Source organism: Rana temporaria, chromosome 10 (genome assembly GCF_905171775.1).
Source record: "Rana temporaria chromosome 10, aRanTem1.1, whole genome shotgun sequence".
In the NCBI taxonomy this organism is placed as follows: domain Eukaryota; kingdom Metazoa; phylum Chordata; class Amphibia; order Anura; family Ranidae; genus Rana; species Rana temporaria.
In genome coordinates this window covers 72,423,572-72,440,953 of record NC_053498.1, presented here as the reverse complement: position 1 = coordinate 72,440,953, position 17,382 = coordinate 72,423,572, and the positions used below count along the sequence as shown (strand labels likewise).

The 17,382-nt window shown below is 42.3% G+C and overlaps 2 protein-coding genes across 5 annotated transcripts in view; one reads left to right on the top strand and one right to left on the bottom strand.

Annotated features, from left to right (window-relative positions):
* The window catches only part of TMPRSS4 (transmembrane serine protease 4), an 80,538-nt gene extending 74,820 nt beyond the window's left edge, over positions 1-5,718 (top strand). For both annotated transcript variants that reach the window (XM_040325458.1, XM_040325457.1), the window contains exon 13: positions 4,944-5,718. In XM_040325458.1, coding sequence (XP_040181392.1) covers positions 4,944-4,964 — 21 coding nt within the window. In that variant the 3' untranslated portion in view covers positions 4,965-5,718. The remainder of the gene's footprint in view (positions 1-4,943) is intronic.
* A 6,091-nt stretch (positions 5,719-11,809) lies between these two features.
* Positions 11,810-17,382, bottom strand: part of SCN4B (sodium voltage-gated channel beta subunit 4) — a 107,788-nt gene continuing 102,215 nt past the window's right edge. For all 3 annotated transcript variants that reach the window (XM_040325454.1, XM_040325456.1, XM_040325455.1), the window contains one exon: positions 11,810-12,507. In XM_040325454.1, the coding sequence (XP_040181388.1) occupies positions 12,432-12,507 (76 nt within the window). In that variant the 3' untranslated portion in view covers positions 11,810-12,431. The remainder of the gene's footprint in view (positions 12,508-17,382) is intronic.

Here is a 17,382-nt window from a genome sequence, read left to right as displayed (position 1 = left end):
AGCACACAACTTTACAGCTTCATCGTGTCAGGCATCTTCTATGTTATGGAAAAACAACATTTTGGCTGGTCATTATGAGCGGGTAACGGGAGGGGCAATGCCCCCAGGGCCGCCATCAGGGGGGTACAGGCAGTACACCTGTAAGGGGCCCGGAGGTCCCCAGGGGCCTGGGTGGCAACCCCCTTTTTAGGGGTCCGGAGATCCCCAGGGCCCCAGATGGAAACACCCCCTTTTTTTTTTTCTTTTTATAAAAAAAAAAATATATTTTTTTAATATATTTTTATTTGATTTTTTATTAAAGGGGCAATTTTTTTTTCCGCGGTTCAGAGATCCCCAGGGGCCCGGAGGGCCCCAGGTGGCAAACCCCCCTTTTTTTTATAAAAAAAATATATATATTTTTTTAAATTTTTTTATAAATTTTTTTATTAAAGGGACAATTTTTTTTTTTAGGGGTCCAGAGGTCCTCTGGGGCCCGGAGATCCCCAGGGCCCCGGATGACAACCCCCCTTTTTTTATATAGAAAAAAATATATATATTTTTTTTTAATATTGTTTTATTTCATATATATATATATATATATATATATATATATAAAAATCTATCTATCTGTCTATATATATATATATATATATATATATATATATATAGACAGATAGATAGATTTTTTTATTATTATTAAAAGGCCCAGAGGGCCCGAATGGCAACCCCCTTTTTTTATATTATTTTATTTATTTTTAATATATATATATAATATAATATCAATTTATTAAAGGGCTCAGAGGTCCCCAGGGCCCCATGTGGCAAACCCCCCTTTTTTTTTTTTTTTTATAAATGTTTATTTTTTTGTTTATGTATTTTTTTTTATTAAAGGGCCCAGAGGTCCCCAGGGCCCCAGATGGCAACCCCCTTTTAAAAAAAATAAACACATATATTTTTTATATGTTTTTTTATTTATTTTTATTAAAGGGCCCAGAGGTCCCCAGGGCCCTGGATGGCTACCCCCCTTTATTTCTTCTTTTTTTGTAAAGGGCACCACCCACTTCTCAATTCGCGGCAGCCCCCCCCCCCCCCCGCTTCTCAATTTCAGGCGGCTCTCTGCTCCAGGGGGCCCATGTCTGAAGCTGTGTAAGGGGCCCCATCACTCCGCAGCATGACCATGCTGAAAAAGGTAAAGTGTCAAGAGGACCTAATCAGTCTATTTCTGCATGATCTTTGTCCAGTAACTGACTGTGGGCAGGGCGGTGACCTAGATGTGCTTCTGAACATCAGCAGGGGAAAGCCTGGACACCCACATGACTATGCTGTATTATTGGTGGAGCTGTGTGAATCTCAGAAATAAATGGGCAGAAATACAAATTGGCATGTAAGACAGTTTCAGTAAATGTTTTTCAATTTAGTTAGCTGTTAAGTTCAGCTTTAATACATAAAGTGCCTTGAAAAATGTATTCATACCCCTTAATTTTCCACATTTTGTTATAACCAAAAACATAAATGTATTTTATTCGAATTTTAGTGATAGACCAACACAAAGTGGCACAAAATTGTGAAGTGGAAGGAAAAAGATAAACGGTTTTCAAAATTATTTACAAATAAATATGTGAAAAGTGTGGCGTGCATTTGTATTCAGCCCCCCTAAATACTTTATAGAACCATCTTTCACTGAAATTACAGCTGCAAGTCTTTTTGGGGATGTCTCTACCAGCTTTGCACATCTAGAGAGTGACATTTTTGCCCATTCTTCTTTGCACAATAGTTCAAGCTCTGTCAGATTTGATGGAGAACGTCTGTGAACAGCATTTGTCAAGTCTTGCCACAGATTCTCAATTGGATTTAGGTCTGGACTTTGACTGGGCCATTCCAACACATGAATATGATTTGGTCTAAACCATTCCATTGTAGCTCTGGCTGTATGTTTAGGGTCATAGTCCTGCTAGAAGGCGAATCTCTGCCCCAGTCACAAGTCTTTTGCAGACTCTAAAGCCCCATACACACTATTAGATTTTCTGCAGATTTTTGTCTTCAGATTTACCAAACCAATGTAGTGCAAGGGCCTGCCTGGTTGCATACAAATTGAAACTCTTAAGGTTTGACAAAAATCTGCAGAAAATCTAATAATGTGTATGGGGTCTAAATCCACTTTCCCATCAACTCCGACCAGGTTTCCTGTCCCCGCTGAAGAAAAGCATGCCTACAGCATGATGGTGTCACCACCATGTTTCACGGTGGGGATGGTGTGTCCACTGTGATGTGCAGTGTTCGTTTTCTGCCACACATAGGCCCGGATTCACATACATTGGCGCATATTTATGCCGGCGTAGCGTATCTAATATATGCTATGCCGACGTCGCGCAGAGAGGCAATCACCGAATTCTCAAAGCACTTGCCTCCCAAACTGCGCTGGATTCCCTCGGCGTAAGCCGTCGTAGGTGGAAGTGGGCGTGAGTCATGCTAATGAGGCGTGACACCATGCAAATGATGGGCCGAGCCTCATCCCGTTGACGTATCCATGTGCGCATGCTCAGAATCCCGTCGGAACTACTCCCTAAGATACGACGGATCACTGCCTACGACGTGAACGTAACCTACACCCAGCCCTATTCACGTACTACGTAAACGATGTAAAATACAACGGCTGTGTTCCCTGGTCCATACCTTAGCATGAGTTGCGCCTCCTATATGGGGAATAACTTTACGCCGGACGTACGACTTACGCAAACCGCGTATAATATGCGCCGGGCGCAACTACGTTTGTGAATCGGCGTATCTCTCTCTCATTTGCATATGTGCATAGAAAATCTATGGGAGCGGCAAATGCGCCCAGCGTAAATATGCGCCTACGATACGACGGCGTAGGCAAGTTACGTCGGTCGTAGGAAGCCTATGTTTAGGCGTATCTCGGATTGTGGGCATGGCGCACAGATACGACGGCGCATAGTTACACTTACGCGGCGTATCTCGAGATACGTCGGCGTAAGTGCTTTGTGAATCCGGGCAATAGTGTTTTTGCTCTTGGGCCAAAAAGTAAAATTTTGGTCTTATCTGATCAGAGCTTCTTCTTCCACATGCTTGCTGTGTCCCCCACATGGCTTCTCGCAAACTGCAAACAGGACTTTTTCTAGCTTTCTTTCAACAATGGCTTTTTTCTTGCCACTCTTCCATAAAGGCCAGATTTGTTGAGTGCACAACTAATAGTTGTCCTATGGACAGATTCTTCCACCTGAGCTGTGGATCTTTGCAGCTCCTCCAGAGTTACTATGCTTCTCTGATTAATGCTCTCCTTGCCCAGCCTGTCATTTTAGGTGGACGGCCTCGTCTTGGTAGGTTTTTGCAGTTGTGCCATACTCTTTCAATTTTCGGATGATGGATTTAACAGTGCTCCGTGAGAAGTTCAAAGCTTGGGATATATTTTTTTTAATAACCTAACCCTGCTTTAAACTTCTCAACAACTTTTTCCCTGACCTGTCTGATGTGTTTCGTGGCCTTTATGATGCTGTTTGTTCACTAAGGTTCTCTAACAAACCTCTGAGGGCTTCACAGAACAGCTGTTTTATACTAAAATTAAATTACACACAGGTGGACTCTATTTACTAATTAGGTGACTTCTGAAGACCATTGTTTCCAATAGATTTTAGTATCAGAGTAAAGGGGGCTGAATACATATGCACGCCAAACTTTTCCGATATTTGTAAAAAAAAATTGAAAACCATTTATCGTTTTCCTTCTACTTCACAATTATATCCCACTCTGTGGTGGTCTATCACATAAAATCCTAATAAAATCCATTTATGTTTTTGGCTGCAACATGTGGAAAAAAAGGGGCATATATTTGAAATTCAGTTATAATTGTAAATTGATTGTGGCCATAAGCCACTGCATGAAGTTCTTTTCTTTCTTTCTTTCTTTAACCGCTTCCCGACCGCCGCATGTAGATATATGTCGGCAGAATGGCACGTACAGGCATATGGGCGTACCTGTACGTCCCTGCCTAGACGTGGGTCGGGGGTCCGATCGGGACCCCCCCCCCCGCTACATGCGGTGGTCGGATTCCCTCGTGGAGCGATCCGGGACGACGGCGCGGCCATTTGTTTAGAGCCGCTCCGTCGCGATCGCTCCCCGGAGCTGAAGAACGGGGAGAGCCGTATGTAAACACGGCTTCCCCGTGCTTCACTATGGCGCTGCATCGATCGAGTCATCCCTTTTATAGGGAGACTCGATCGATGACGTCAGTCCTACAGCCACACCCCCCTACAGTTGTAAACATGCACTAGGTGAACACTAAATCCTACAGCGCCCCCTGTGGTTAACTCCCAAACTGCAACTGTCATTTTCACAATAAACAATGCAATTTAAATGCATTTTTTGCTGTGAAAATGACAATGGTCCCAAAAATGTGTCAAAATTGTCCGAAGTGTCTGCCATAATGTCGCACTCACGAAAAAAATCGCCGATCGCCGCCATTAGTAGTAAAAAAAAAATAATTAATAAAAATGCAATAAAACTATCCCCTATTTTGTAAACGCTATGAATTTTGCGCAAACCAATCGATAAACGCTTATTGCGATTTTTTTTTTAACAAAAATAGGTAGAAGAATACGTATCGGCCTAAACTGAGAAAAACAATGTTATATATGTTTTTGGGGGATATTTATTATAGCAAAAAGTAAAAAATATTGCATTTTTTTCAAAATTGTCGCTCTATTTTTGTTTATAGCGCAAAAAATTAAAACCGCAGAGGTGATCAAATGCCACCAAAAGAAAGCTCTATTTGTGGGGAAAAAAAGGACGTCAATTTTGTTTGGGAGCCACGTCGCACGACCGCGCAATTGTCTGTTAAAGCGACGCAGTGCAGAATTGTAAAAACCCCTTGGGTCATGTAGCAGCATATTGGTCCGGTCCTTAAGTGGTTAACTAGTTAAACATTTGTTTTGTTTTTGTTTTTTCAGAAGGAATTGCCGCCACAGTGATTGACGGGTTCAATTTTATTTATTTCTTCTACTTGCAAAGAGGATGGAAGATGCAGATGGAGAAACGCAATGTGCTATATCACAGTCCTATGCTCTGCAGGTTCAGAGTGTGACGTTTCCTCAGGTCTTTACATGTTTTATAACATGAGTATGAATATTAATGACATTTTGACCCATTATGGACTAAACTGTGCAATATAAACTTTTTTTTTTTTATCAGATGTTCTGAAAATGAAATATACTGTAGAGTAAATATGATTTTTCGTTATATGTTCATGTTGAATTTTATCATATACTACAAAAACCTGTTTACAACAGCCACAATTTCTTCAAATTGCTTACAAAGTATGGAAGTACCTTGGAGGTCTCACTGAGTTCTAGGAGCCATGATTACTGATCTGTTACAGATGTATTTACCAGCCTCTTAAATATGGTGTATACCAGCTTATAGAAGGACGAACATGAAAAGATGGCAAAACATATCAATGATTTGTATTAATTCATAAACATTAATATATGTCAGGCAAGATATCATTTGTTGTTGACTTGAAAAGTTCAGTAATTCACACCCCAGCAGACAGTCACTAAAATGTATTTTCCAATGTAGAGGTACTAAGCAATTCACAAAACCTGTATATGCCCAGTTTGAAATCTTCCAGATGAATTCAGTGTGGATCCTCAGATATTTGTTAGCACATGTACATAATGTATTTTAGATTTTGTATATGGTTTATTGAATAAAAATGTAATCTAACTATTGTGTTTTTCAGTATTTCTTCAAATATACTTGTTTATAATAAGAAACCTGATTATTTGATGCTTACAGTTGACCTAGACTCAGGCAATCTTATCCTTCGAATAGTATAAAACAAGTCAGCTGTGAATGATATCGCGCTTACACTGAGTAATTTGCCGCTGATCTTTAGTCCAAGCCCACTACTTCACTGAATGCATTGTCTATTTGGAACAGCTCTTCCTGTTCCTAAACCCCACCCTGATGCCACCATCAATGTAATTCAGTAGAAGCAGGCGTGGATGGGGTATTACTATCAAACTCCTGATCAGCTGTTGTGAGAGTAGAAGAACATAAGTTATCTAGACACAGTCCCGTGTGTGGAAGTGCTCAGTTCCTTTTTGTCAGAAAATGGTTTCACACTGAGCAGCCCTGAACCTCTTCTTCTGGGGTCCCTCACTGGTGATCTTGGTTTCTTTTTTTCCTTGTGCCCCCCTAGCAAGCCAATTGCTATGAGGGTACACAGTGCATGATTACACCCCGAGCTGTGTGTGTCTACGGTGCCGTGTTCCATAGATGCATGCAGCGTGGCTTGGCACTGCCCCCTGCTTCCTCCTCACAGTATTTGATTGACAGCAATTGGCTCCTGCTACCAGTGCCGGGACAAGGTCATCCGGTGCCCAAGGCGAAGATGCTAAACAGCGCCCCCCAAGGTGGACCAGCAGGAGGGGTGGGGTCAATAACGATGCACACAGTGCGCCTCACCAAAACATGCAGTGGCGGCTGGTGCTCAAATTTTTTTGGGGGGGTGCAAACAAACTGAAAAATTCTGAAAAAAACCCCCATCAATTGCAACCTCACTGTGCCACAAATTTTGCCATTATGCCCATTAAATGCTGCCACTGTGCCCCCCCTCCCCCGCCATCTGCCCCGCCCTTACATTGTCTCGGGTGGGCAGCGGGTGACGGCGGAGAGCGATGTCCTCCATTTCTTCCTTGATGTCTTCTCTTCTCCCGCCTGCTCCTCCTCTCCTATGATTGGACGCCTAATAGGCCTGTCCTTTCAGCCAATCAGGTGATGGGTAACACAGACCCGGTGCACCTGATTGACTGAGAGGCGGGTCAGTGTTAGCAAAGCGAATTGTGAAGGCATAGCGTTGCCCCCGCTATTCACATATTTGGGCGCCTATTAGAGCCAATGTCAGCTGCGACCATAGATTCATGCAATGCATGAATCTATGGTAATTAGAGCGGTGACAGGAGAAGGGGGATGGTGCTGCTGCGCCCTTTATGGATGCACCGCCACTGAAAACATGTAGCATAAAAGTTTAACAGCGGTACACATTCAATCTCACGTGAAATATGGGGAAATGTCCCTGTAATAGTGTAAGAATAAGATGCTCCCATTGGCGATGTCACTGGAAGGAAAATGTTTGTTATGACATTAGTAGGAAAAATAATCCAACATCAGTGGTGTGAGTCTAGAGTCCCCCTTCTTTCTTGGGTAAGGGTCCCAAGTGCCCCCCGCATCAGGGTTCTTATCGTTCCTCCCCCTTGCATCAGTGTCTCCCGAGTTCCCTAGTTACAGCAGAGCTTCTCCCTTTCAATAGGGTCCCCAAATCCTCCCCCTTACATCAGGGTCCCTAGAGCCCTCAGCCCTCCCACTTTAAATCAGGATCCTCAGATCCCCCCTCTTTTACATAAGGACCCCCAGTGTCACCATCCCTTACATTAGGGCTCCCAGAGCCCCTTCCTTAAATCGGGGTCCCCAAAGATCCCACTTCCATCACTGCAGCAAACAGCTACAGGGCAGACAGATGGAAGCTGGGGCAATGGGACCCGGCAGGTCTGCAGTAGAAAGCTCTGTTCTCCTTCTCCTTTAGAAGTCAAAGCCTGGGGGAGGGGCAAGCACGTAATTGGTTGCTTGGATGACCAATCAACCACTAGTACTGATGAGTAGCAATGAGTAGCGGCAGTGGGGGGACTCTAGTATTTTATTTGACTGTGCTCAGGATGCTCAGGGCAGGGGAACGCCCACCCGAAAACCATTACTGGCGCCTGTAGCAGAAGCAGGGCACTGAATGCTGTTACAGCGACATAGGCGTGCGCAGCCTATTGCATTACACACACATGAACTTTAATGGCGTCCCAGTCTTAGTTTGGAGGGTTCAATATTGAATTGCCCCATCCTTTGCAGTTATAACAGCTTCAACTCTTCTAGGAAGGCTGTCCACAAGGTTTAGGAGTGTGTCTATGCAAAGGTTTGACCATTCTTCCAGAAACGCATTTGTGAGGTCAGGAACTGATGTTGGATAAGAAGGCCTGGCTCACAGTCTCCGCTCTAATTCATCTTAAAGGTAGTCTATCGGGTTATATGGTTTTGGTAAATCTGAAGACAAAAATCTGCAGAAAATCTATCAGAGTGTATGGGGGTCTTAGGTTATGTGAGAGGTGAGTGTGATGGGGCTCTTAATGCTGCCTGAGCATAGCAGTGTTAAGGTCCCCTGTCCCCCAAAACTGGGGTAATGCATTAGGCGGCCACGAGGCCCCTGGGAGCTCGAGGCCTTAGGTGACCACCTAATTAAAGAGCCGTCTCTGCTTGAAACTTTGCATAGTAGAAAGTTTTAATTATGCAATGTAATACAATAATGTCAAACAAATAAGGTTTTTGATATAAATATTTTCAAGTATGATTGCAGTGTTTTATGACTACACCTGTGGTGTCAGACCAGTACTGTTTATTATGCACTGTTGGTACATCATCTGTCCAAAGACGCTACAATGGCAGTAACCAATCGTTGTGTAAACCAATTCATCTAGGTTTATTTGCTCTGCTATAACCACCCGATTCTTAACCACTTGACCTCTGGAAGGTTTTACCCTCTTCATGACCAGGGCATTTTTTAGCTATTCAGCAGTGCTCGGTCATGCAACACTGTACTCAAATATAATTTTTATATCATTTTTTCACATAAATAATGCTTTTTTTTTGGTGGTATTTAATCACCATTTAAATACAGAAAATTTTAAAACAAACATGTTTTTCATAGTTTCTGTTATAAAATTCAGCAGATAATCATTCTTCATAAATTTATGCCAAAATGTATTCTGCTACATCTCTTTGGTAAAAATGTCAAATCAGATTCAGAATATTTTATAAATCCCAAAGAGATTTAGTCTGTGTGAAAGTTATAGGCCCAGATTCTCAAGGGCTTACGACGGCGCAACGCCATGTACGTCGTCGTAAGTCCCAATCTGGGCCGTCGTATCTATGCGACCGATTCTTAGAATCAGTTACGCATAGATATCCATTAGATCCGACAGTCGTAAGGCTCTTACGCCGTCGGATCTTAAATGCAATTTTTTTTTCTCCGCTAGGTGTCGCCTCCGTCGTTTTCCCAGTCGAGTATGCAAATTAGCTAGATACGCGAATTCCCGAACGTACGCGCGGTCGACGCAGTGAAGTTACGACGTTTACGTTAGGTTTGCCCGGCGTAAAGTTGCCCCTGCTATATGAGGGGCAACCAATGTTAAGTAAGGCCGTCGTTACCGCGTCGAAATTTAAAAATTTACGTCATTTGTGTAAGTCGTCCGTGAATGGGGCTGGAAGCCATTTACGTTCACGTCGAAACCAATGACGTCCTTGCGACGTCATTTGGAGCAATGCACCCTGGGATATTTTACGGACGGCGCATGCGAAGTACGTTCGGCGCGGGAACGCGCTTAATTTAAATACTACACGCCCCCTACCCGCCTAATTTGAATTTGATTTACGCTACGCCGCCCCAACTTTACAAGCAAGTGCTTTGTAAATAAAGCACTTGCCTGTAAAACTTGCGGCGGTGTAACGTAAATGAGATACGTTGCGCCCGCACAGTTTTGCGCGATTCTACGAGAATCTGGGCCGTAGAGTCTACAAACTATGGTATACAGTATGTACTGTATTTGAAAATTTATCAATCCTGATGTACTGAAGACCTATCATTTCTTGAGGCCCTAAAATGCCAGGAGAGAATAAATACCCCCAAAATGACAACTTTTTGTAAAACAGTCCACGGTATTTAGTAAGATGCATGGCAAGTTTTTTAAAGATGTAATTTCCTGTCACAATTTGTTGGAAAATTAAGACATTAAATGAAAAAAAATGTCAGCAATTTTTTTTCTTTGCTGTCACCAGTGCAGTACAGCGCTGTCATATGACTGGTGTGCTGGTGATTAGGGATACCGACTGGTGACATTATGTAACAAAAAAAGTTAAACTCTTTACTTTTAACCTTTTTTTTTTAACATGCTCTCATGTCACCATAGTGACACTGTACTACTCTGAAGGGGGTGATTTTTTTTTTACACTGTTATTGCTTGTTACAGTAATCATTTTTTACTATTGTGATGCTGTGATTGACCCACAGCTATCACCTGGTACAGGGTGCTGTGACTGGCCCAGGTACCATGTGATCACTGGTGACCAATCACACATAGTTGTAAACAATGATGTCATTTATGAATTCACATGGTATCTGAGCACTCATCGTGGCCCAAAACTGAGCACCACAATCCCAGTTTCAGAGTGCAATGCTGCGCACCCCAGGGGAGGTTTGACGCTGTGCCTGGGTGAGCTGCCTGTGAGCTGTAAATATACTGCTGGCGGTCTTCAAGTACTTAATGATCATACTTCCTGTCCTAGTAGATGCACATTATACTACTAAAGTGGTTCTTCAGGTTTAAGGGTAGGTTCATAGGGCCAGATTCACCAAAGAGATACGACGGCGTTTCTCCTGATACGCCGTCGTATCTCTGTTTCTATCTATGCGACTGATTCATAGAATCAGTTACGCATAGATATCCATAAGATCCGACAGGTGTAATTGTTTTACACTGTCGGATCTTAGGATGCAATACCGCGGCCGCCGCTGGGTGGAGTTCGCGTCGTAAACCAGCGTTGGGTATGCAAATTAGCAGTTACGGCGGATCCCCACGGATTTTCGCATTCGCTACGTCGCTGCTAGTCTAGTTTCCTGTCGCAAATTTAGTCGCCGTTTTGGGTGCCCTAACTTTAGTCAGCAATCGTATTGCTGTCTAAAGTATGACCGTCGTTCCCGCGTCGAAATTTAAAATTTAACGTCGTTTGCGTAACACGTCCGGGAATACGAAAGTACGCTACGCACGTCGCCGTTCGAAAAAATGACGTCACGGCGCACAAAGCAGTACGCCCATTTGAATTGGCCCGCCTTGCGCCGGCGTAGTTTTCATCGCAAGTGCTTTGTGAATCAGGCACTTGCGATGAAAACTTGCGGCGGTGTACGCCGCAATTCTATGTGAATCTGGCCCATATTTACCAACATGTTACACCCATATTTAGGACCAAACCCCCTCAGCCCCAGAGACCTTCTCCCCATGTGACACCACATGGGTTTTCCTCTCTGTTGCAGCTGCTGTGGCATTTAAAATTGGATAGGATGTGCAGAGCTCAATGCACTTAATTGTATCATTCATTGTGAGATTTGTGAATGAATAAACTACAAGCCCATCTTCCACCGCAGCACACAGCTTGTAGTTCTCAATGGACTATTAGTGTGCTTGATCAGCGCACCATATGCTATTGAATCTTCTTCCAGCTTTCTAACAGCTTGTACTGAGGTATGGGCAGAAAGCTGGAGGGAAAATGTGCAGGTGCCTGACGTTGCACCCGCAATCCACTGATTGTGGGTGCAATACTTTGCAGGCTCTTGTGTAACTCGTGTGTAGCTCTAGCTCTTGTGTAGCTCTAGCTCTTGTGTAACAAAAATATATAAATTTTTTACCTGCAAAAATATGCATTTTTTATTTTTTACTTAATAGTGAGCTTAAAAGAAAGTCCCTGAGACACGGAGTCCAGTACCTCCATTGAGAACAATGAAAATAAACCAATATTACACGTTTAACCAGCTACAAAACCAGATTTCATCTTTCAGATAAAATGGCCCTCTAAATATTTCTTAAGTGAAAGGCAAAAACCTACTAAGGAACTTCCCATCAAACCGGGAAGACATAGCGGGATTTCCTATTATTCTCAAGGGGGAGGTTAAAAGGCAGTTAGGAGATTTTGGTTTACAAATAACCACAATTACATGCAATTAATAAATACAGCAACAACTTTTATTATTATTTATTACATTCATAGAGAAAGCAGCAATAATGCCCAGGCAGTTACCGCAGTGTAGACAGTCATTAGTTATAAGGCCAAGACAATTTTAAAGGCTTTCTGTTGCATGGGGAAGTATTATATGGGAGGTGGCAAGTGCCAAGTGAGCGGTCCAAGAGTGCAGTAGACTTGTTCATCATAAATGCTATATATAAATGCTCTTATTTCCATGTTTTGTGCACACATGTGCTTTAGATTGAAATGTACATATATATTTACACTTGTCCCCAACCCCCCATGCATAGAAAAAAGTAGAGAGAATTTTTTTATTTATTTTTACACACTGCACCTTTTGCTTTGGAGTTTCGGGAAACAACATGCCTCTATTTAGCATACATTTACATATAACCAATTAAACTGCTTATTTTCTCACGATCTAAGAGGAGGCAGTATTTTACTGTGCTATGCAAGTTAAAATAATTACTATGCAATGGAGAAAGTGCTCATCCTCGTTATATATCGTGACCTCTCTGTCAAATTCATGTACTTCCAGGGCTCTGTGCTGTCCATGGTCCATTCATTCAGCCAGTTCTGTGATTTCCCAGGAAATAGTGTCACGCTTTTGGCTTTTCTGGCTTTGAGGCATTGTCTGTGTTATCATTCACTGAAGAACTCACAAGGCAGTCTTTCCTGGAGACACAAAAAGGTTTACAACATGAAAACACATATCCAAACACCTACTCTGAATTTAGCCGATACCAAATATAGAATGAACCAAACTATGTTACATGCAAAGATGGAAGCTTTAGATAAAAACAGTCTAAAAAAAAGTTTATTAATCTATGGAAACCATGAATTAAACATTATATAAACAGTAATTCCACTCCAATTGTGAACATATACAAATTATAAGTAAAAAATATAAATATGTGAAACACAGTAGTGCTGTTGCTGCTCCCCTAATGATGAAGTGACTAACTTCTGTCTAGTGATTGATAAAGATGGTAAGAGGCGCTATACACATACAGCCATATGTAATAATAGAACCCAATTGCAATCTTGTTTCCAGTGCAAAAAGATTAAATAGTGACAAATAGCATTAAATAATATAATATTTAGGGCTATGCAAATTAACTTTTAATTAATCGATTAATCTTTAATTTTTTTGATCGATTAAAATTCTTTTGATTGGTACTCACCTCTCCGCTGGCGTCTGGGCCTTCAGGGAGTTCCGTTGGAGATTCAGTAACGTCACGGACACCGGTGGGGCTTGCTGTGTCCATCTGAAGGGCTCCTTTGCTGTGCCTTCATATCTGCATGCCGGCGGGTCCTCACTATCTGCCACGCGCAAGGGCTGTTACATTTCCCTCTATCAACCTGGGATTCTACAACCATCCACTGGGAGTTGTGATAGTTCCCTTCATGGGACATCTAAATGCTGACAGACTGATGTTAACCTCTCCTCATCTGGATTCAGCAGTGGTATCGTTGTACACATTTTTATACCAGTATCCTACTCAGCTACATGTTTTTATGACTGCTTTTGGTACCGTTTGGTATTACTCGCACAATTTTTACAGTTTATGTAGCTACATCGATTTTATCTCCAGTGCAATATTTATTTTGTTACCTACTTGAAGACTATAAAAGTTTTAATGCTATTCCCGTCGAGTGCTGCCTTTGTATCATGCTATCCATTTTTCCAGTGGTTGGTAGCTGCACTAGGAATCAGCCTGCAAGGAGATCAGCTAAAAGTAGTTGGATCTGTGCGTTATAATTAATCGAAATTAGACGATTAATCAATTAAAAAAAAAAAGATTAATCGAACAGAAAAATTTTGATCAGTAACAGCCCTAATAATATTATATTGAACTAATGTCCGTAATGCAATCAATTAAAGTGCAATATTAATAGATAGTCCCAACTTGTGTCGGATACAAAAAAAAAAAAAAGTGCTTCAAATGCAGTATAGAAAACCACAAAACAATCTTGCTGTAAAGAATGATTCCTCCAAAAGTGCAGTTAAAGGGGTTGTAAAGGTTTGTCTTTTATTTTTTAAATAGGTTCCTTTAAGCTAGTGCATTGTTGGTTCACTTACCTTTTCCTTCGATTTCACTTCTAAATGTTTATTTTCTTTGTTTGAATTTCTCACTTCCTGTTTCTTCTCAGTAAGCTTGCCACCATCATCCGAGCGGTGGAAAGTCATTTATAACAGCTTACAGAACACCTTACTGAGGAGGAACAGTAAGTGAGAAATTCAGACAAAGAAAAAAAAACATTTAGAAGGGAAATCGAAGGAAAAGGTGAACCAACAATGAACTTATTTAGAAAATAAAAAACAAACCTTTACAACCCCTTTAATAATCCTTCACCATTCACTGTATGTTACGTTACTGTTTTATTAAAAATCTTGAGTAGAAAACATTAGCCAAGTGGCTGCTTACATTAAAACGTGACTGGAGGAAGAAATTAAGGTGGGCATTCTTTGGCTGTTCTCTGTCACGCCCACCTTCATGTCTTTCTCCAGTCACAGGAGTGAGTGATTTATCCAACCAGTGAGGGATACCCTGGTCAGAGCTAGCGGCCAGTGAAACGCACGCCGCCATGGAGGTGGTGGAGCCTGCTATATCCAGATAGGTCTGCAGCCCCAGTGCCGGGATGGGCGCTTTTTAATGTAAGCAGCCACTTGGCTAATGTTTTTTACTCAAGATTTTTAATAAAAAATGTCCTAACCCTAAAATCTGAGGAAAGAGGTTAACGTATATACTCCTGTCAACTTATATGGGTGCAGGCATTATCCTGCATAAAGCGGTGTTTGACCATCTTGGTAAACACAACCTACTATCTGTGCACTTTGGGTGTCGTAACATACAGTGTATGGTGAAGGATTAATAACTGCACTTTTGGAGGAATCATTCCTTACAGCAAGATTGTTTTGTGGTTTCCTATACTGGATTTGAAGCACTCATCTGTTTTTCCCCGACACAAGTTGGGACTATCTATTAATATTGCACTTTAATTGATTGTATTACGAACATTAGTTGAATTTAATAGTATATTATATTTTTTTAATGCTATTTGTCACTATTTAATTTTTTTGCACTGGAGAACAAGATTGCAATTGGGTTCTATTATTACATGGGCTGCGGCCCTCCAGCTGTTGCTGAACTACAATTCCCATCATGCCTCTGCCTTTGGGAGTCATGCTTGTAACTATCAGCTTTGCAATGCCTCATGGGACTTGTAGTTCTGCAGCAGCTGGAGGGCCACAGGTTGAGCAACCATGTATTATTACATATGGCTATATGTGTATAGAGCCCCTTGCCATTTTTATCATGAATTAACCACTTGCTTACTGGGCACATATACCCCCCTCCTGCCCAGGTGAAATTTCAGCTTTCGGCACTGCATCGCTTTAACTAACAATTGCGCGGTCGTGCGACGTGGCTCCCAAACAAAATTGACGTCCTTTTTTCCCCACAAGTAGAGCTTTCTTTTGGTGGTATTTGATCGCCTGTGCGGTTTTTATTTTTTGCGCTATAAACAAAGAAGTGAGACAATTTTGAAAAAAATACAATATTTTTTACTTCTTGCTATAATAAATATCCCAATTTAAAAAAAAAAAAACATTTTTTTTTCTCAGTTTAGGCCGATACGTATTCTTCTACATATTTTTGGTAAAAAAAAAAAAAAAATCGCAATAAGCGACTGGTTTGCGCAAAAGTTATAGCGCTTACAAAATAGGGGACAGAATTATTTTTTTTTAATTATTTTTTTTTACTAGAAATGGCGGCGATCTGCGATTTTTAATGGGACTGCGACGTTATGGCGGACACATCGGACACATTTTTGGCGCCATTCACATTTATACTGCGATCAGTGCTATAAATATGCACTAATTACAGTATAAATGTGACTGGCATTGAAGGGGTTAACACTAGGGGGTGAGGAAGGGGTTAAATGTATCCCTGCTTAGTGTTCTAACTGTAGGTGGAGGGGGGGTGACTGGGGGGGTGACCGATCTGTGTCTCTATGTACAAGAGACACGGATCGGTCTCCTCTCCAGAGACAGCACCGCTGTCTCTGTGTAAAACGGCAATGAGAGATGATCTCATATGTTTACATATGAGATCATCTCTCATTGGCCGCACAGATCGCCTCGCGAACGGCCACTCTGATTGGCCGTTCGCGGCGATCTGTAATTGGCTGTGTCCGAGGGACACGGCCAACACAGATTTTCCCCGCAGCGCGCTCTGGAGCGCGCGCGGGGAACGCCCAAAGGGGCGGCCGTCAATTGACGGCAGTTTGGAAATTGGGATCCGCACTGTAGCCGTCAATTGACGGCAGGCGGATCCCAAGTGGTTAAACATTGCTTGCCACCAGACTTTGAAGACCACAGTACTTTTACCAACTCAAGCACAAGATAAAGGTTAAAAACCTGAAGGCTTTAGAACCACTTTATGCAGTCTATGCATTAGGTTAAAACTCCTTCTGTTGCAGAGGGTCCTTCCCTCAGCCCCCCTTGTGCTTACCTAAGCCTGATCTTGATCCAGCGATGTGCATGAGAGCAGCGGATATCCTGGCTCTGTCCCTCCTTACTGGGCAGATTGATAGCAGTGGGAGCCATTGGCTCCTTCTCCTGTCAATCAAATCCTATGACGAGAGAGCAGGGGGCAGGGCTGAGCCCTGTTGTCGGTGTCAATAGACACCGACAGCAGGACTTGGCAGGGAGCCTGCATGTGCTATGGTGGCACAAGGAGAAGAGGAGGAGCTCAGAGTGCTGACAGGGATCCCAAAAGAGAAGGGCCAGGGCTGCTCTTGACAAAAGCATTGCACAGAGCAGGTAAGTAGAACATGTTTATTTTAATTAAAAAAAATTGGAAGCTTTAATATCACCTTAAAGCCTAAAGCTAGGTACACAGCAGATTGAATGAAAGAAAACCTGATAGATCCCTATACCTTGCAACCAGTTGAATGCTAGTTTTCCAGCATGCCCATTCAACAGAAGCCAGACAATAAAAATAAGTTCAAGGGACATTACTTACCTTCGGTGTGACATGTCCCTTGTGCTGCTGTGTACAACTTTAGCAAAAAACGATTATGCTGCTCTTCCCATACTACATTTGCAGTCAATTGGCTGTAGTGCTTATAGAGCAAAAATATACCAACAATCCCCATCAAAAGTCGATAGATAGACATCTCATCAACAGGAACAGTCATAAATGGATTGAGATTTGGCCAGTTCTGCTGAACCAGGCAAATCTTGATCCATGTATGGCCAGCTTAAGTCTGCTGTCCAAGTAATTTGCCGAGACCTGTTCCAGTTGTGAAGATCGTAGGTCCAGTATTGCAGTCTAAGTCTGCACTAACCTGCACCTCAACATGATGTCATTATGCTGTGTCGTCTTGTAGAACCTGAGAGGGCCCAACCATCACCCAAGCAGCAATGTGGACACCTGAAAAATGGCCTTCCTCCCCTGCATTCAAACAAGGAAAACAAAATATATGGTGGGGGGGGCGGCCGGGATTTGGGGAGGGAGGACTTTACTGCCACCAAGAAAATAA